The sequence below is a fragment of the Leopardus geoffroyi genome, chromosome D3, assembly GCF_018350155.1.
Source record: "Leopardus geoffroyi isolate Oge1 chromosome D3, O.geoffroyi_Oge1_pat1.0, whole genome shotgun sequence".
Taxonomy (NCBI): Eukaryota; Metazoa; Chordata; class Mammalia; order Carnivora; family Felidae; genus Leopardus; species Leopardus geoffroyi.
Window position 1 is genome coordinate 94406772 of NC_059339.1, and position 19896 is coordinate 94426667.

At 56.8% G+C, this 19896-nt stretch overlaps 1 protein-coding gene across 2 annotated transcripts in view; it reads left to right on the forward strand.

The window, feature by feature from the left end:
- Positions 1-19896, forward strand: part of KCNG2 (potassium voltage-gated channel modifier subfamily G member 2) — a 79375-nt gene that overhangs the window by 40895 nt on the left and 18584 nt on the right. For both annotated transcript variants that reach the window (XM_045458059.1, XM_045458060.1), the window contains one exon: positions 6684-7274. In XM_045458059.1, the coding sequence (XP_045314015.1) occupies positions 6720-7274 (555 nt within the window). In that variant the 5' untranslated portion in view covers positions 6684-6719. The remainder of the gene's footprint in view (positions 1-6683; positions 7275-19896) is intronic.

A 19896-nucleotide genomic window follows, 5' to 3' on the forward strand; every position in this document is an offset into this window, starting at 1 on the left:
CTCGCAAGCCCTTAGATGGTCCCCCGAGCAGCTGGCGCTGCCCTTGGACCGTGCCCACCCCCCAGCTCCTCATGTCTGCCCTGCTCCCGAGGGTGAGAAGTGCCTCCCTGGGCGGGCTTCCTCTCCCTCCTCCACCCCGTGCTTCTCCTCCGGGCCTGGGTTCTGTTGCTTTCGCCAGTAAACGAGCTCGGGATTCTCTAGGGGCTGCGTCCCCTCTGCACAAGCTACCAAGCCGGCCGTCTCGAGATCGGGTGGGAAACAGACTGCCAGGGCATGAGCTCCAGCTGATGCACCAGCCTCTCCCAGGGGACCCTCCGCAGGGCACCAAGAGCTTTGCCCGGGTCCCTTCTGCTCCCCTGGGGCAGGGTAACATCCCTCTCAGTGGACTCTGTTGTCCCTTGTCATTGTTAACAGCACCCTTGCCTTCTGAAGAGTGAAGAGTGCCCCAGTTTGGAGGATAGGCTATGTGGCACGGGGGAGGAAGGTAATGGGCAGAAGTTGGCACTGCGAGGTTCGCAGAAACAGTATCATAAACAGCAGCAGCTCCTATAAAAGACCCAGTAAACCAGCCAAGGTAATGGCATTAAATCCCCTTTCTTTCTACAAAAAGCAGAAGGTTCCATTCTTTTTTTTTTAATTTACATTCAAGTTAGTTAGCATAGAGTGCAACCATGATTTCAGAAGTAGATTCCTTAATGCCCCTCCCCCATTTAGGCCATCCCCCCTCCCACAACCCCTCCAGTAACCCTCTGTTTGTTTTCCATATTTGAGAGACTCTTCTGTTTTGTCCCCCACCCTGTTTTTATATCGTTTTTGCTTCCCTTCCCTTCTGTTCATCTGTTTTATATCTTAAAGTTCTCATATGAGTGAAGTCATATGATATTTGTCTTTCTCTGACTGACTAATTTTGCTTAGCATAATACCCTCTAGTTCCATCCACATAGTTGCAAATGGCAAGATTTCATTCTTTTTGATTGTCGGGTAATATTCCATTGTGTGTGTGTGTGTGTGTGTGTGTGTGTGTGTGTATAGCATCTTCTTTATCCATTCATCCAGCGATGGATACTTGGGCTCTTTCCATACTTTGGCTATTGTCGAGACTGCTGCTATAAACATTGGGATGCACGTGTCCCTTCGAAACAGCACTCTTGTATCCCTTGGATAAATGCCTAGTAGTGCAATTGCTGGGTCGTAGGGTAGTTCTATTTTTAGTTTTTTGAGGAACCTCCATACTGTTCTCCAGAGTGGCTGCACCAGTTTGCATTCCCACCAACAATGCAAGAGGGTTCCCCTTTCTCTGCATCCTTGCCAACATCTGTTGTTTCCTGAGTTGTTAATGTTAGCCATTCGGACAGGTGTGAGGTGGTATCTCATGGTGGTTTTGACTTGTATTTCCCTGATGATGAGTGACGTTGAGCATTTTTTCATGTGTCAGTTGGCCAAATGGATGTCTTCTTTGGAGAGTGTCTATTCATGTCTTTTGCCCATTTCTTCACTGGATTATTTGTTTTTTGGGTGTTGAATTTGATAAGTTCTTTATAGATTTTGGATACTAACCCTTTATCTGATATGTCATTTGCAAATATCTTCTCCCATTCCGTCGGTTGCCTTTTAGTTTTGCTGATTGTTTCCTTCGCCGTGCAGAAGATTTTTATTTTGGTGAGGTCCCGATAGTTCATTTTTGCTTTTGTTTCCCTTGCCTCTGGAGACGTGTTGAGTAAGACGTTGCCTGTAGCCAAGATCAAGGAGCTTTTTGGCTGCTTTCTCCTCGAGGATTTTGATGGCTTCCTGTCTTAGGTTTTGGTCTTTCATCCATTTTGAGGTTATATTTGTGTTCGGTGTAAGAAAGTGGTCCAGGCTCATTTTTCTGCAGGTTGCTGTCCAGTTTTCCCAGCACCACTTGCTGAAGAGACAGACTGTCTTTATTCCATTGGATACTCTTTCCTGCTTTGTCAAAGATCCGTTGGCCATACGTTTGTGGGTCCATTTCTGGGTTCTCTATTCTGTTCCATTGATCTGAGTGTCTGTTCTTGTGCCAGTACCATACCGTCTTGATGATTACAGCTTTGTAATACAGCTTGAAGTCCAGGATTGTGATGCCTCCTTCTTTGGTTTTCTTTGTCAAGATTGCTTTGGCTGTCCGAGGTCTTTTCTGGTTCCATACAAATTTTAGGATTATTTGTTCTAGCTCTGTGAAGAATGCTGGTATTACTTTGATAGGGATTGCATTGAACATGCAGATTCCTTCGGGTGGTATTGACATTTTAACAATATTTGTTCTTCCTCTCCAGGAGCATGGAATATTTTTTCCTTTTTTTGTGTGTGTCTTCTTCAATTTCTTTCATAAGCTTTCTATAGTTTTCAGTGTATAGATTTTTCATCTCTTTGGTTAGATTTATTCCTAGGTATTTTATGGTTTTTGGTGCAATTTTAAATGGGATCGATTCCTTGATTTCTCTTTCTGTTGCTTCATTGTTGGTGTATAGGAATGCAACCGATTTCTGTGCATTGATTTTATATCCTTCAACTTTGCTGAATTCATGAATCAGTTCTAGCAGTTTTTTGGTGGAATCTTTTGGGTTTTCCATATGGAGTATCATGTCATCTGTGTAGAGTGAAAGTTTGACTTCCTCCTGGCCGATTTGGATGCCTTTTATTTCTTTGTGTTGTCTGACTGCTGAGGCTAAGATTTCCAATACTGTGTTGAATAACAGTGGCGAGAGTGGACATCCCTGTCTTGTTTCTGACCTTAGGGGGAAAGCTCTCAGTTTTTCCCCATTGAGGATGATATTAGCATTGGGTCTAGAAGGTTCCATCCTTGAATCAAAGAGTGTGACACAGAGGAGGCTCTGAATAATCATTAGTTAGAGGGACAGATGCATGCTTGAACGAAACCACTGATAACGTTCTCTTTTAGACCCTTTTCCCTGCATGTTCCTGTTTCTTTAAAGTTCCAGCAACTGTGCACTCCAAACCCAGAGCTGGCCTCACACTTCCCAGATGTCTGAGCTCAGTTTGTCCAGGGCAGACCCTAGGGCAGGGGTGCAGAAGCAGGCAGCTTACTCGGGAAGCAACCCCAGGAATGCCAGTCTGGGAGTCGGGAGTGACCAGGAAGGGAATGCAGAGCAGGTCAGCTTGAGAGGCCCCTCCCAGGACCAGAGGGCTCCAGAGGTCTCTCACCTCGGCTTCTCAGTCCTGGCGAGAGCTGTCCCTGGGGACACTGAGTCTCAAGTATCCCTGGTCTGTGCGGGGCAGGCAGGGCAGGCCTGGCCGCCAGAGAAGCCCAGGCAAAGAGACACAGGTGCTGCAGCTGGGTGTTCACCCAGTGTGCCCACAGGCCCAGGGGGACGGGGAGCTAGGGGGACGTGTGGCCCAAGGAGATTTGGGGGCTAAGGGACATGGGCCCAGGGGGACGTGGGGCCCAGGGGGACTTGACCAGGAAGACATGGGACCCAGGGAGACTGGAGCCAGGGGACATGGGACCAGAGGATGTGGGTCTAGGGAGATTGTGGAGGGGGAAGAACATGGGCTCAGGGGAACGTGCAGCTCAGGGAGACTTGGGGGCCAAGGGGCCTGAAGCCAGGGGACGTGGGGCCCAGGGAGACTCGGTTTCTTGTTCAGGTCCTCCTGGTCTCTTTGAAGATGTCCTTTTTCTCTGGTGTTTTAATTCCTTCTTTCACATCTTTATATATCTTTTAAAATTGTGTTATCTAAAGTTCCCAGGAGCTCAATTTTCTTCTTCGTGTGGCTCATGTGGGTTATTGCCCTGGGTGTTTTATAATTTTGTTTTGTAAATTCATCTTAGTTGGGGCTTCATCTGTGGGAATCCCTGAGACTGGAGGTGAGAGTTGTCCCTCTAGACCAATGGCTCTGTTGACACTGGGGCTGGTTTCCAGCTCTTGGTTCTGGTGGTGTCCTGTGCATTGGAGGGCTTAGTGGCACCCATGGTCCCTGCCTACCGTTGTCGGTCACAACAATGAAAAATGTCTCCAGGCCTTGCCACATGCCCCCTGGGGCAGGCTGTGAGCGACTGCTCTAGACCAGTGTGTGGCTCTAACACAGGCTGCAGGGGGGTGACTTCCTGGGACTGCCCACCGTGAGGGGTCATTTCCTGGCTTTGAGTTTCACAAACCAAAATTCCAACCTCAAAACCATTGTGCAGGTGGACTTTTTTTTTTTTTTTAATTTACATCCAAGTTCGTTAACATAATGGTGTCAGGAATAGGAGTTAGTAATTCAGCACTCACACACAACCCCCAGCGCTCATCCCAACACGTGCCCTCCTTAACGCCCGTCACCCATCTAGCCCATCCCCCTGCCACCTCCCTCCATCAACCCTCAGTCTGTTCTCTGTATTTAAGAGTCTGCTATGGTTTGCCTCCCTCTCTGTTTTTATCTTATTTTCCTTCCCTTCCCCTAGGTTCATCTGTTCGATTTCTTAAATTCCACATATGAGTGAAAACACACGATATTTGTCTTTCTCTGACTGACTTATTTTGCTTAGCAGAATACCCTCCAGTTCCATCCGCGTTGTTGCAAATGGCAAGATGTCATTCTTTTTGATTTCCGAGTGATATTCCATTCTATATATATTTACCACACCTCCTTCACCCATTTGTCGGTCGATGGACATTTGGGCTCTTTCCCTACTCTGGCTACTGCCGATAGCACTGCATGTGCCCCTTGGACTGAGCCTTTTTTTATCTCTTGGATAAATAGTAGTGCAATTGCGGGGTCAGAGGGTAGCTTTATTTTTAACTTTTTGAGGACCCTCTGTACAGTTTTCCAGAGCGGCTGCACCAGTTTGCGTTCCCAGCAGGCGGGCTTTTAGGTCCACGCTGTCGTGTTTCCCCTAGAGCCAGGCAGAGAACTCTCACGGTCTTCCTCTACTGGCAGCTGCGTGTTTTCCAGTTTTTCTCTTCCCTGGAGACGTAGCCCATCAGAGGCCTGGTTAGTTCACGCCCTCAGCTGTCCTAATGGCTGAACCCATTTACCAGAGGTGGGCGCGTCTGACAAGCCCACACCCTTGACAACAGAGCGCTCAGACCTCCTCATTACACGCTGCGCATTGGGAACAGGGTGTGTGTGCAGGCTGCTTGGAAGTGACTGTGCAGCCTCTTAGGGCAAAAGGAAGTTGACTTAAAACACTTTCAGACTCACATATGATTTATGATTGTATTGCTTTTTTTTCTTTTTTTGAGGGCGAGAGAGAGAGAGAGAGGGAGCACGTGCACAAATTGGGGGAGGGGCAGAGGGAGAGAGAGAAGCCCAAGGAGGCTCCACACCCAGCTGGAACCCACCTCGGGGCTAGGTCTCTCCACTGTGAGGTCATCACCTGAGCCAAAATCCAGAGCCGGACACTTAACCGACTGAGCCACCCAGGAGCCCTATAGTTATATTTCTAAGTGTATATTAGGGGGAAGAAAACTGTTTACAGGAGTTCCAGGTTCTAGCCCTCTTACTGACTATCCATTTGCCTAAGAGACTTCGGAGCACACATTTGATTTAGCCACAAAAGGAATCCTCCCTCCTGTCCCGCAAATTTCGTGTGTGACTGACTGCAGGGAGCCTGGAAAGGGGGAGGGATCAAGGCCACGTGCAGCCCAAGCAGGCTTTCCAGCATGTGTGTTATAGAAGCCGGGTTATCCTGGCCCTCGTGGTGAAGCCGGACTTGTATTCCAGGCAGAAACTGTCGTCCCACCTGCGACATCAGCAGCCCCAGGAGAGGGCGTGTGGGCTTGCCCCCTGGGGCTCTTGATCTACACAAAGGCTCACCTCTGCCCTAGCTCACAGACTCAGGGCGCGGCACCTCCTGAGCCTGCCCCGGAACTGCAACCAGCTGGCCTCTGCGGCTCCAGAGACTGGACAGAGTCTCCCAGGAGGGCCACGGGCCACCCCCACGAGGCCCCCCGGGCACAGTGCTGCCGCCGCTGAGTCCCCGCAGTTTCAAGTGCGTGTGTTCAGATGCCCTGTTGCCTCATTAAGAAGTTCAGTCTGTGAGCCCTGGAGTTCGTGTGAGTTGGAACCCTCAGAGCCCGAGCCCCTCGGGGTCTCCGATTTGAGGAAGCAGCTCGGGAAATCGTGGCACCCAGTGTCCACCACCCAAACACTGGATTTTAAGTAACCCAGGTCTGTCTCTTCCAGCACAGCTTCTTCCACATTTCCCCCAACTTGCTGCCCAGTCAGCTGCTTCTGGGAAGCCCTCCTGGCTGCCCCGGACCTCGCTGGTGCCCTCCAGAGCACCGCCCCCCCCACCCCGGTTCTCACACGGAGCTCACCTTGCAGTTGGGGGTGCCGGGCTGTCCCTACCCCAAACTGTGACTCCAAGGAGCCATGTCCTTGGTGCCGGGAGGCTACCCCCAGGTGTTCATGGTCTCCAGAACGCAGGCACAGGTACCCACAAGATTCAGTTCTGGTCACCCTCTGTCACATCCAGCACCCAGCTTGGCTTTCCAGAGTCCACCTACGCCCTGTTCCACAGGTGGTCCTCCTCCCTCGACCTCGTTTGAGGATCGGGTGAGCCCGGCCTGGATCCCCTGGGGGCGGGGGGGCGGGGCACCTCCGGGGCGGCCGCCCTTGGTCGCCGGTCACCAGGGGACGCAGCGGGTCTGCTCCGCGGGCCCCCCGCGGACGGACGTGGGGGCCCCCGCCCGGCGCCGCCTGACGCCTCCTTTCCTTCGCAGGCGCTGCGTCCTGAGCGCGGCCGGGCGCCCGGGGCCATGGCGCTGCGCCCCGAGCCCGCGGGCGGCCGGCGCGTCGTCACCATCAACGTGGGCGGCTGCAGGGTGCGCCTGGCCTGGGCGGCGCTGGCGCGCTGTCCCCTCGCGCGCCTCGAGCGCCTGCGGGCCTGCCGCGGCCGCGACGAGCTGCTGCGCGTGTGCGACGACTACGACGCGGGCCGCGACGAGTTCTTCTTCGACCGCAGCCCGTGCGCCTTCCGCGCCATCGTGGCGCTGCTGCGCGCCGGGAAGCTGCGGCTGCTGCGCGGCCCGTGCGCGCTGGCCTTCCGCGACGAGCTGGCCTACTGGGGCATCGACGAGGCGCGCCTGGAGCGCTGCTGCCTGCGCCGCCTGCGCCGCCGCGAGGAGGAGGCGGCGCAGGCGCGCGCGGGGCCGCCGGGGAGCCCGGGCCGCCGCCTTCGGGACCTGCTGGACGACCCGCGCCCGGGGCCGGCCGGCAAGCTCTTCGCCTGCGTGTCCGTCGCCTTCGTGGCCGCCACGGCCGTCGGCCTGTGCCTGAGCACCATGCCGGACATCCGCGCGGAGGAGGAGCGGGTGAGCGCGGGCGGGGGCGCGGGGGGCGGCCTGGGGGGGGGGGGACCCGGGGGCAGTGGTGGCGGCGGGGGGGGGGGGGGGGTTGGGGCCAGCCGGGATGGGGCAGGGGGCTGGAGGCAGCCGGGCCAAGGGAGAGCCAGCCGAGCCACGGTCCGTGACACGCCTCCCCCGCTGGGTGGCTGGCGCCTGCAGGTGCCAGACGCCCCCCTGCGCCGGGTAAGGGCACCCCGAGCGGGCCTTCTCCAGGAGGCCCGCACATCGGACGGCTGCCGTGCCCTGACTGACTAGACGGTCTCGAGAACCCAGTGAGAGGCCTCTCTCTGGTCAGCAGGCCTTCCCTGAACCTCTCCAACAGTCGGGCCTTCAAAGCCGGGACAACTTGGAGCTAAAACGTTCGGTGTCCTGAAGGTCTAGGGAGTTGTGTGCTCTGGTCCCAAGTCCCGTCATCTCGAAGCAAGGGGACGTGACCGCCACGTTCTTGCGGGTCACGGGAGCCAGGGACGGGCGTCTGCTGAGGCAGGCCCAGCCTGCCGGTCTGTTGAGGTGCCGGGGGCTGTCTCCCACCAAATGGTAGACTTCCCGCCCCTCTTTGGTCTGTGACAAGCTGGTCAGCACCCAGCTCGTGTGGCCAGAAATGTTGCTTCCGGGTTAGGATGTCACCACGCTCACCAGCGTTGGTGCACTGAGCGCACCGTGGAAGGTTCAGGGAACGTTCGGGGAAAGCCTGGAGTGTGCTGTCTGGGGCGAGAGGGATGGAAGGCGAGAGGACACCGCAGTGTTTGCAGGACAGAGCCCAGCGCGGCCTTTCCCCCTGGGGGGTGGGGATGACCCCTCAGCAGTCCCCCTGCCCCGCCCTCCAGGCGCAGCACAGAGGCTCTGACTGAATGAACCCCTTTCTTGGGCAGAGAGCTCACCGTCAAAGCTTAGAGCCCTTCGGAGGTCAGGAGGTCGTGCCTGGAACACATGTGGTGGGGTCAGCTCCTTACCGAGAGACACGGTGGAGAGCTGAAACATTAGGCATTAGCCGGCTGGACCGAGAGCAGGGCGACCCTGACCACAGATCGCGTGTAAGTGTAACTGTCGGGAAATCGGTTTGGCTCCCGTGGCTGTTTGGGCGTCCGATTCCTGAGCCGTGGCTCCCGGTTGTGCTTAGGTTTTTCTAAATGGCGGTAACGCCATACAGCACATAGGAGGGGAGCCATTTACGTGAGAGTCAGGACACAAGGCAAGTTGGAGGTGCCTCAGTTCGTGACATCATCCCAGGAGTCGAGCTGGCCCTCTCAGAGCATCCACTGGCCTCCATGTTACCCACTGTTCATATTCGCCAGCCCCCCTCCCCATTTCCTGAAACGTCACTTCATACCGCCCAGGTCCTGTTTTACCAAATCAGTTATCGGACTGCGGGGTAATAACCCAGTGTCGGTGAGCACGTGGTGACGTATGTCTGTGCGCTCCCCGTTGCCTCGCGAGGGACGCCGACGGAGCATCTGGCCTGCTGCGCGTGGCAGGTGCTGAATCAACAGCAGGTGCTGTCGCTCGTCACCTTTCTAGGTGTGATGAGATATACACAAAATGTATCGATATCTTAACCATTTTAAAGTATGCTGCCCGGCGGTATTAAATACATTCACATCGTGTGGTTGTCACCACCACCCATACCCAGGACTTTTTCTCCTTTCCAAACCGCAACTCTGTCCAGTTAAACACGAGCTCCCCACCGGGCGCCCTCCCCCGGCTCCTGGAATCCCGCATCTGCCGTGTCTCTATGACTGCGACTCCTCTGAGAGCCTCGCAGAAGCGGAATCCGACGGCGTTTATGTTTTGGGGACTGACATCTCACTGAGCGTATTGTCCTTAAGGTTATTCCGTGTCGTAGCAGGGGTCTGTGCTTTCTTCCTTTTTAAGGCTGAATAACGTTTCGGTGGTACGCGTACACCACTTCTGCTTATTTGCTCGTCTATCAGTGGACACGTGGGTTGGTTCCACCTTTGGGCCACGGCGCATCATACTGCCGTGGACGTTCACGTAAAAACATCTGCCTGAGTCCTTGCTCTTGGTCATTTTGGGCAGACACCCAGGAGTACAAGCACTGGACCATACGGTCATTCTACGTGTACTTTTCCGGGGAGCCTCCAGACTGTTTTCTGCCGTGGCTGCACCACCGACTCTTTCCAGGCACAAGGCAGACGGGGTGGAGGGCGGAGAGGAAGAGAGAAACTTGGGAGCCTTTGATTATTTTTTTTTGTTGGTCTTTTCCAGTAGAATTTTACTTGAAAGTTACAGGGCTAAAATATTCCGTGTGTGATCTCTGGTTCTAAACAAGTGGCTAAGAGATTTCTCTCTAAAGTGGAAGCATTGTTCTGAAGCTCCCAGTGAGCCCTCCGAGGCCGGGTCGGCAGGCCCGTGGGCCACCGGCTCTGATGTGCGTGGGCCACAGAACTGCTTCTCCTGAACCACATTCGAGTGGACGATCTGACCACAGGCACCCAGTGTCTTCTGGAAAAACGCGCTGGGGGAGCAGGGCGTGGCCTGGAGAAGCAGAGGTGAGTGCAGGTGCTTCCCATCAGCTGTCTCCCCTCCGGCAGCGCCAGCATCAGCGGTCGTTTTCGCGTGTTGGCCCGGAGAAGCACGGAGGAGAGAAAACATCGTTCCCCGGGATTAAAGGGCTTGCAGGAGAACAGCTGTGTGGTTCCCAGGGCTGGTCCCTAAAATGCCTCTGTGACTGAGTGAGTGCCCTTGCCGGGGGTCCCAGCCCTCAGCTCCGGGGAGGCCGTCTCCATCCACGTCTGTCTCGGCCCCACACGGGATCACTAACTGCCACACAGAAACCCCTTCCCTGAGGCGGGCTGGGGCCGAGTGACCCAGCTGCCGGGGAGGGGCGGGGCTCTGCGGCCCGGAGGAGGCGGGGGCGGGCCGCGGGCCGAACTTGTGCCTGTACTTGACGCCCCTGAGCCGTGCACCTGAAAGGCCTGAGGTGGTAAATGTTACGCTTCGCATATTTTACGCACACACCCGCGTGAAGTCATCTGCTCGCCTGTGTGGGTGGGAGAACGTTAGCAGAGACCCCGGGGCCTTGGCCAGGGCTCACCCTTTGCCCCGGTTGTCTGGCCACCCGTCCCCGCGTCCACCCCTGTGCTCGGGGTGCTTGTCAGCTTGGCGTGAGGCTGAGGGCATAGAGGTGCCTCCCCACACACTGGGGAAAGCCAAGCACCTGGAGACTCAAGCTGCACGATGGCCGGGGTCACCTGGTGCCACAGCTGCCCTGGCTCAGCAGAGGTCCCGGGGTCTCCTGCTCTCCGGTCCCTTCTGGAGTCCCTTCACTCACCCTGGGGCACACGATGTTCTGGAACTAGCTGCTGCCATTGGGTGGGTGGGGCCTGGGGCAACACAGAAGCCAGGCTCTTCTGCCCAGGGCCACGGGCCCCACTTCCTAACACACCAAGGACCCGGGCCGGGAAGCGTCCCTCCCCCACTCAGCTCTCCCACCGCAGTGACAGTGAGTTCTGGGGGCCTTCGTGAGCTTAGAGGGACTTCCCCAGCAGGCAGCCCCTCAGGGCTGCTCCCAAAGGGCCGGAGAAGACGCACAGCCCCCTCCCAGCTCATCCCTGCCTCCTGCTCCTTTCCTCTAAGATGAGGAGGGCCGGGGGGCACAGAACTACTCCCCCAACTCGGTGGCCCGTGACCGTCCAGATGCTGGCATAGAAGCACCAGCACCCTGGTGCCCAGAGGACCCCAGGTCAGGCCGAGCAGCAGGCGGGGACCGGGCCAGGCCACAGTGCTGGCCCCACATGACCCCAGGGCGAGGAGTGCAGCCAGGGGACCCTAGGGCCCCTCCTATGGCTGGAGTCACCCTCAGGGCTTAGCCCAAGCCGCCAAACCCTGCCGTTCCGAGGGCGACGGTGTGCGTGGTCAGGCCCAGGTCAGGCCCAGTTAGCGGGTGCTGCTCATGGAGAGCACCTCGTATCTGCCTCTGGCTGCATCGCGGGTCACTGCGTGTGCTCCCTGTGGCCTGAAACAAAGTGCCACAGACTGCCTGGTGGCAACGCCCACGTGGCTCCCCCCAGTCCTGGCCCCCAGCCCGCCGGGCTCAGACCGCTGGGGTGGGCTGGGCCAGCCCCCGGGGGCTCCGGGACGGCCCCGGCCTCCCCCTGCAGCTTGCAGGGCAGGTGTGCTCCTGGTCAGTGGCCTCTGCCCCCTTCGTGTTCTCCTTCCTCAGGCCTCCCTCTCGTGAGGACCCTGGATGACATGGGGCCCCTAATCCAGGACTGTGCCCAGGGGACGGTAAACACTGCTGTGAGCTGCTGCCTCAGGCTGCTTGTGCTGTGTTCACAACCTCTGCTGAGCAGATGGGCGAGAGCTCCTCCTCCAGTAACGAACCCCCCTCCTGGGAGGGCGTCTGGGCCTGAAAACCACGAAAGTGGTAGCTGGGCCTGTGGCGTCAGACCTGCGCCCTGCAGAGTCTGCAGCGGGGAGGCGAGGGTGAACCTGTACTGAGCGAAGACCTTACCGTCGGGCACGTGTGTCTGTAACGGGAAGTCAGCCGCCCGGAGCGCTGTGGACCACACCCCAACCCTAACTCATCCGTGGGCCGGTCACCATGTGTCACCGACAGCTCTTTGAGGCATGCTTCCTCGTTTCGGGGGCCTCTCCGAGCACACCCCGCCCCTTCCCCACTGCACCCCGCATCCCCCCGGCCAAATAGCAGCCCCCAGGGCCACGGCCGCTGGCTTCTTGGCCCCCACCTGCAGGACCTACCCTGCCGGGCCCCAGAAGGTCTGCAGCTCAGAGCTGGCCCCCCCTCCCGTGGCTCCTGACAACAGCGGGGCTCCCTCCCCAGCACCTGGTCCACGGGCAGCTGTGGAGTCCCAGGACGGAAGGCTTGGTGGCATCCTGAATTCAAAACTCGTGGCCAGGTCTTGGGGCAATCTGCCCGGTGGTTCCACCTTATGCGCAGAGACCAACATTGGTAACATAAACATCCGTGGCCAAAGAAAGTTACGCTGAATTCTCTGATCGCCAAAAAATACTAAACCAGAACATGCCCGGTGCATACCCTCTCTTTCCCACGCTTCCCAGAACACACAGCACAGTAGTGAGAATCCAGAGGTGTCCTTTGTGACCACGTGGGAGGGTCTCGGCAGATGAGTCCACGTTCTGACGCCAGGAGCTCGCAGGGAGTGTGGGGTGAGGGGGGGACAGCCGGAGTGGTGCTGTCGCCGCTGTTTACAAGGAGACCCCAGGCCCCAGGCTGAGGGTCGTCTCCAAGCTCCCTCTCCCTAGAAGGCTCGGCAAGTCCCCGTGGCATCTGTGGTCTGCACCTGCAGGGTGGAGGCTCTCCCGTCTCCCTCGCCCCCTCTGCTGTGGTGCCCACACACCCACGTGGGGGCGCCCGTGAGCACGCGCTTGAATTACTGTGTCGACCCTCCATCAGGAGTGAGCAAGGTCACCGAGGCCCAGCTCACTCCAGTGGCCGGGAGAGGCCAAGGCCGTGCTGAGTGTGGGCTGTAGCCAGACTTGGCAGGGAGACCTCGGTTCTGGCGACTCCGTGCTCGGAGCCGAGGCCTCCGAACCGTTTGGAGGACGGGCCACAGGAAGTTTAATTCCGGCAAAAGGCTCCTGGGTTCCTTTTGTGCGGCGGCAGCTGGGGTGTTGCTGGGAGACGGTGCTGAGCGCCCACCCCGCGGCTGGCCGTGGGCACGGGCCACGCACAGCAGACTGTCGGAGAACAGGGTGTCTTCGGGGAAGGCGCTCGGGGGGGCGGTGCGTGTCAAAGCCGTCCCTCGCTCTGAGGTGGTGCTGGTCTTGGGCTAAGTCAGCTTTTGTCCTTAAAGCCCACATGATCAAAAGAAGACCCGCGTATTAGTTACAGATTTCGTGACTGTGATTGCAGCCTGAATTCACCAGGAACATTTTGGCAACAGCATCGAAAAGCTGGTGGCCAAGCTCCCGCTGCATGTGGCCGTGACACACACACGGAGCTTTGCCAGGTGCTCTGAGTAAGAGCCGCGCTGTTTGTGAGCTTTGTTAGGGTTTTCCAGAGAAACAGAATCAGAGCCAACGAAAGGGGACCTCTCTCTCCTCCTTCTTTCTTCCCGTTGGACAGAAATGTCTGCCCTGTCCCCGGCCGACTGTTGCATTTTGGGAGCCCACACCTGGTCCAGTTCACAGTTCACAGCCGGGGGGCGGGGGGGGGGGGCACTTTACCCTGATGGATCACATCTGGAGTATCGCCTGCCCCTCCGTAGACAAGGGTCAGCGAGGCTTTGGCCTTGGACTTTGGAGCTGATGTTGCAATGACGTGAGACTGTGGGGCTGTTGGATAGAACGAATGAGTCTTGGGGCGCCTGGGTGGCTCCGTCGGTTAAGCAACTGACTTCGGCTCAGGTCGTGATCTCGCGGTTCGTGGGTTCGAGCCCTGCGTCGGGCTCTGTGCTGACAGCTCCGAGCCTGGAGCCTGTTTGGATTCTGTGTCTCCCTCTCTTTCTGCCCCTCCCCCACTCACACTCTCTCTCTCCCTCAAAAATAAATAAATGTTAAAAATATATTTAAAAAAAGAAAAGAATGGAGGAGTCTTGCCTATGGGAAGGGCAGGAACTGCGGTTGTCTCGCCAAACTCACATACTGAATCCCAACCCCAAGGGGATGGTTTTAGGGGGTCAGGCCCTGAGAGGCGATTAGGGCAAGGGGGCGATTAAGCCCCCATTAGTGTCCTTAAAAAAGAGGCCAGAGCCCCCCTCCCCTCTCCTGCCACAAGAGGACACAGTGAGAAGACACCGTCTACAAACCAGGAGGCAGACCCTCACTGAATCTGCAGGCGCCCTGATCCTGGACATCCAGCCTCCAGAACCCTGAGGAACAAATGTCTGCTACCCGGCCCCCGCTCTGTGGTTGTCACACTGCTAACGGACAAAGCCAGCAGGCGGAGGAACCCCGGGCTCTGAGCACAGCGCAAGGACCGGGCTTTCCTCTCGAGCTCTCACCAGAGTTTTCTGTCCAGCACGAGAGAGCTGTGCCGGCCGGGGCCGCTGCCAGAGGGCCAGACGACGGGCGTCTCCCCTCCGTGTCCAGGGGCGGTGAGCGGGGGCCACGGGCAGCTGTGAGCGCTCAGCGTGCAATGCTCCCCTCGTCCCGAGAGGCTCCGGCCCCGCCCAACAGGGGACAGGTGGCTTCCACAAGGAAATGTAGCTGCACAGGGAGCGGCCCGTGTCCTACGTGCCATTGGTGCACACACGTGGAGGGGCTGGGATCGCTGTCCTGACCGGACGGCCACAGGCCCAGGTGACACTCAGCTTGCTCTTTGCCGACGGGAGGAAGGAAACACAGACGGGTCAGCAGCCTGTGCCACCACAGCCGGGCCCGACAGACCGTCGCGGGATTCCCCACGGCTGAGGGATACAGACAGTGGAGAACAGCACAGGGAGTGCCTGCCCCTGGGGGCCAAGGAAGCCACAGGACCACTGCCAGGAGAAGAGGCTTCCAGGACCCCCCAGAAACAGAGAATGAGTTTGGTTGGTTTGTTTTCCCATTTGCAAAGATCTGATCTGATGATCAGCGAACTCCAGTGGCAAGTTTTGTGCAGCGAACCACGCCCGTTCGGGGGGACAGACATGCCCGGTGTGGGCCCTGGTTCACCTTCCTCTCGGTAAAATTAGGTGATCATTCCTCCGGGGCTGCTGTCTTGGGTGCCAGCGGCCCCCCCAGCCGGCCCGCAACTCCGGTCCAAGGCCTCAGGCCGTCGTCCGCGCCGCTTTGGAGAGACCATTGCCTGCTTTCGCAGGAGACCCTTTGGCGAGAGCCTTACAGGCTGGAAACAGCTAGGAGTGCCGGGCGATAAATGTGAGGACTTTGCTCCGCCTCTGACACATCTGGCAGGAAAAATGCGGGATTTGTGCTTCAGTCTGGAAAAAAGACTTCAGGGCACCTGGGTGGCTCAGTCCGTTGAGCGTCTGACTCAGGCTCAGGTCATGTGTCACCATTTGTGAGTCTGAGCCCCGCCTCGGGCTCTGCTGACAGCTCAGAGCCTGGAGCAGCTTCGGATTCTGTGTTTCCCTCTCTCTCTGCTCCTCCCCCACTCACTCTCTGTCTCTCTCAAAAATAAATACACGTTAAAAAAAAAAAAAAAAAGCCTTGTACTCAAATGCCTAGAATAGAGGCTTCAAGATTCTTGTTGTTGTTGTTGTTGTTGTTGTTGTTGTTGAGAGAGCATGAGCAGGGGAGGGGCAGAAGGGAGAGGAGAGAGAATCTCAAGCAGGCTCTCTCTCCTGAGTGGAGCCGGACGCAGGGTTTGGCCCCACAACAGTGAGATCATGACTTGGGTGGAAATCAGGAGTTGGGCACTTAATCGACTGAGCCACCCAGGCGCCCCTCTTTTTTTTCAAAACCATTTTTAGAGCAGTTTCAGGTTCAGAGAAAAATTGAGAGGAAGTCACAGAGATTTCCGCTAGACCCCCGCCCTGACACGCACGGCCTCCAACATCACCAGCATCCCCCCAGAGTGGTGCATTTGTCCCTGTTGATGAAGTGACACTGATGCGTCATTATCAACCAAAGTCCGCGGTGGACATTAGGGGTCACTCTTGGTGTATATTCTGCGGGTTGGGACCAAAGTAGAAAGTCACGTGTTCATGGTTATGGCATCACACAGAGCAGTCTCACTGCCCTACAAACCGTGTTCGGCGTGTTTGTCCCTCCCCCCACCCCGCCCCCCACAGCCACTGGTCGTCCTGTCTCCACAGTTCTGTCTTTCCCAGAGTGTCCTATACTTGGAATCACACAGGATGTCGCCTTTCAGACTGGCTTTTTCCACTCAGCAATAGGCATTTAAGGGTTGGGGCGCCTGGGTGGCGCAGTCGGTTAAGCGTCCGACTTCAGCCAGGTCACGATCTCGCGGTCCGTGGGTTCGAGCCCCGCGTCAGGCTCTGGGCTGATGGCTCAGAGCCTGGAGCCTGCTTCCGATTCTGTGTCTCCCTCTCTCTGCCCCTCCCCCGTTCATGCTCTGTCTCTCTCTGTCCCAAAAATAAATAAACGTTGAAAAAAAAAAAATTTTAAGGGTCTCCCGTGGCTTCTCGTGGCTTGATAATGTGTCTCTTTTCATTGCTGATAATATTCCATTGTCTGGATGGACCACAATTTATCCATCATCTACTGAAGGACATCGTGGTTGCTTCCAAGTTTTGGCAGTTAGGATTAGGTAGATTATGAATAAAGCTGCTGTGTTTATCGTGTGCAGGCTTTTGCATAGATACAGGTTTTCAATTCATCTGGATAGCTGAGGAGTGCGATTGTGCCATCGAACCTAAGAGGACACTTAGCTTTACAAAAACCAGCAAACTGTCCTCCAAAGTGGCCGCACCATTTTGCATTCCCACTACGCCAGATAACAGTTTCTGGTGTTGCGCGTCCTCTCCGGGATTCGGTGTCAGTATTTTGGATTTTGGTCATTCTGACAGGTGCGTGTGGCATCTGGTCGTCGTTTTAATCTGCATTTCCCTGACGACGTCGACGCGAAACGTGCTTTCCTGCGCTCACTTGCCATCCGCGTATCGCCTGTGAGAACGTGGTCAAGCTCCTGGAGGCAGGTCTGAGCGCGTGGCGGGGCCACCCCGTGGCTGGAGCCTCGCACACTTGCCCACGCTGAGTGTCCAGCCGTCTGGCGATCACAGTTTGGGTTCTCCTGCCCGGCGCCGGCTCCCGCGGCGGTTTGGAGCGTCTGCCTCCGCATATCTGCTGTCTCTCCGGTCTTGGGGCCGCATTCTCCCTTCTCCCGGATTCCAAAAGAGCCACCGATCTTTCCATCTGTTCAGCTTTTAATTGGTAGGATGAAACCCTTTGGTGCAGAACTGGAGACAAGCTCCCAGGTTCTTTTTGCCAGAACCTGTCCAAGGCTCTCCTTCCCTGTCACCATCAGAGGCAAAACTGGGTACCTGTTCAATTCTCGGGCTCTGTACACAGAGCAGGGCCCTTCCCACTTCCTGCCCGACAGCTGCAAGACCTTGCAACACTCCTGCCTCCTTCCAGAGCCGCGGCCACCTCATCTTGTAGATGCAGACACTTCAGAGCTAGTGAGATTAAACTGAATAATTCATGTAAATTACTTTGGATGGTGCTTTGCACGCAGAATTGAATATGTGGCCACTCTCTTTGCCTTTCTGCGAACGAGGGTACTAAACTGTGTGCAGGATATGGCAGCAGTGGCGGGGGTGGGGGGGCAGTGCCCAGGAGAGCCTTCTTCTCCCAAAGCTGGGTTCTGTAAATGGTCTGTGGAGCAGCAGAGAAAGCCAATCCAAAGACATCAGCAAACCAGACGCCCGATCTTGCATGGAGGTCAGCAGGTGCTTTGTCACGCCTAGGATGTGACCCAGATGTGGCCACCGCTCTCACCTCTGCCTCCCCTCCGGGTGCTCAGTGGGGTTCACAGCACCTGGCCAGGTCCGCACCCTCCCTCCCGGCCCCTTCGGGAGCCCCGGGACTGCCTGCAGCCCGGGTTCGAGCAAGACTCCCACCGGCCGGCAGACAAGACCCCCCTCCCCCACTCCCCACAGCCCAAGAGGGAGAAGGTGGGCTTTACTGTTACTGCACATTGAAGGAGTCTTTCTGTCCCTTCTTTCCCTGCTGCTGCCGGCGGCTATGAGAATATTAAATGCTTATCAGAAATAAGTGGAAATAGAAAGATCTCTCCAAGTGTATATAATCTCATTGCCTCCCAGCATTTCCCTCATAGGATTGAACTATTTTGACTTAGAAGCTGCATTTTTAAGGGACCTAAATTCATCAGGCATCACCACCCAGGAGAAAAGACCTGAGAATTCAGATGATTTTAGGCTCCACCTAAGCCTGAAATATTAAGTATGACATCAGGGTTGGGTTTTTTTTTTTTTTAATGTTTATTTATTTTTGGGAGAGAGAGAAGGGATGGGCAGGGGAGCGGCAGAGAGAGAGGGAGAGAGAAAATCCCAAGCAGGACTCAAACTCACAAACCTTGAGATCATGACCTAAGCCGCAACCAAGAGTCAGACACAAAGGATTGAGCCACCCAGGCGCCCCACGAAGGGATATTTTTAATAATAATACATTATTCTAATTCAGCAAAATGGCTATTCCCAAATGAGGAGCTTCTGCTGTTTATTTTACCAAAAATATTAATTTATCAACACATGTAGTTTGCTAAAGGTTTGGAGTTGGGACACCAGCAGGAAATACGTTTGTGAAAGTTGTAAACTGGGGGCTCTTGGGCCCTCTGGGGGGAGCAGTCGGGGTCCTGTGCTGCCCGGGCTCTGTCGGAGCTGCGTTTCCAGGCAGGACTCACAGGGGTGGATGTTTTTGAGTTGGCCTGGAAATGTCCATCTCGAGACAGAGCCGGGCTCCTCCCCAAGAGCGGTTTTGTGGGCTCAGGGTGCCACGGAGCTGGGGGAACACAGCCGCCGAGCCTGGGGTCCTGTCCCGGGACAGGTGTGTCAGGTGCGTCCCACCTGCCTCCTGCGCTGTCACTGCAGCCCTAGGGGTCCCCGGGCGGCCTGTCCGTCTGCCCCCCCCCACCCCTGCCACCAGCCCGGGGAATTTGCAGCTCCTCACAAGTGCCTTCCTGGCTAAGCATGCCACTTGCTGCCTACAGAAAGGTCCAGAGCCTCACGCACCTTCCTGCCCTGCCTCTCAGAGCCTCTTTATGCCGTCGCAAAGCAGCATGCAGTCCGCGGACGGTGCAGCGTGGAACAGTCGTGTCGTTCTGTAACTCTTGAGTATCCCTCCTCACTGCTTTTGGTTCTAGTTCTTTGCGGACATAAGGCCACATTGGGATGAATGTTCTCACAGACCTTCCACCGTCTGCTGGCTGTTTCCTGGGTATTCTCATCCGTCACGCTGCAGGCCCCACTTCTGCCCCAAAGGGCCCCGTGCGGTCACGTGAGCACCTCACGGGTCGTGTCCCCGAACGCTGGGCCGTGTCCTCGAACAGTTAGCCTGCGTCTGAAAGAAAGCCGGCTCCCGGTGGGACGCGCACTCGATCAGCCGGAGGCCAACGCCCTGCCACGTGTTTACTTACCAGTTACACTTTGAGGGTTTCTTTTCTTCTGCTCCGCTGGCTTGTGGCTTTGCTTTCGCTCTGTGTGCACAGCAGCTGTTTTCCCAGTGGCCCCGCATCCGCCGTGGGGTCGGGGAGGATGGCCTCCAGCCTCTGCCACATTCAGGGTCCCCAGGGGCCTCACGCTGCCTGTGGCCTCCTCCCCTGCTGGCCCTCGTGGGGGCCGTTACGTCCCGTTACGTCACCACGCCTGTCCTCTGTCCCGTTACGTCACCACGCCCGAGGTGGCCTCTCTGTGGGGCTCCTGCGGCTGCCCCTCCAAGGCCACCTCTGTATCAGCCTTCCCGCGCTGCCCCCGTCATCCTCCGCCCCTGTTTTACCGACAGCAGGCGCTGGGACCCTCCTGACATGTGTCTGGCTGCGCCTCCCCCACGCCCAGGAGCCCCAGTGAAGAGACGCACGGCGGGTCCTCACGGGAAAGATGCGAGTGACGGCTGTGAGGTGAGGGTGCCGCTACCCTGGCCCAGGAGACACCCTGGGAATCCAGAAGGAGGGGTTTAGCCCAAGGAAAGACACAGCCTGTGCCCCCAGCGGACGAAACCACGT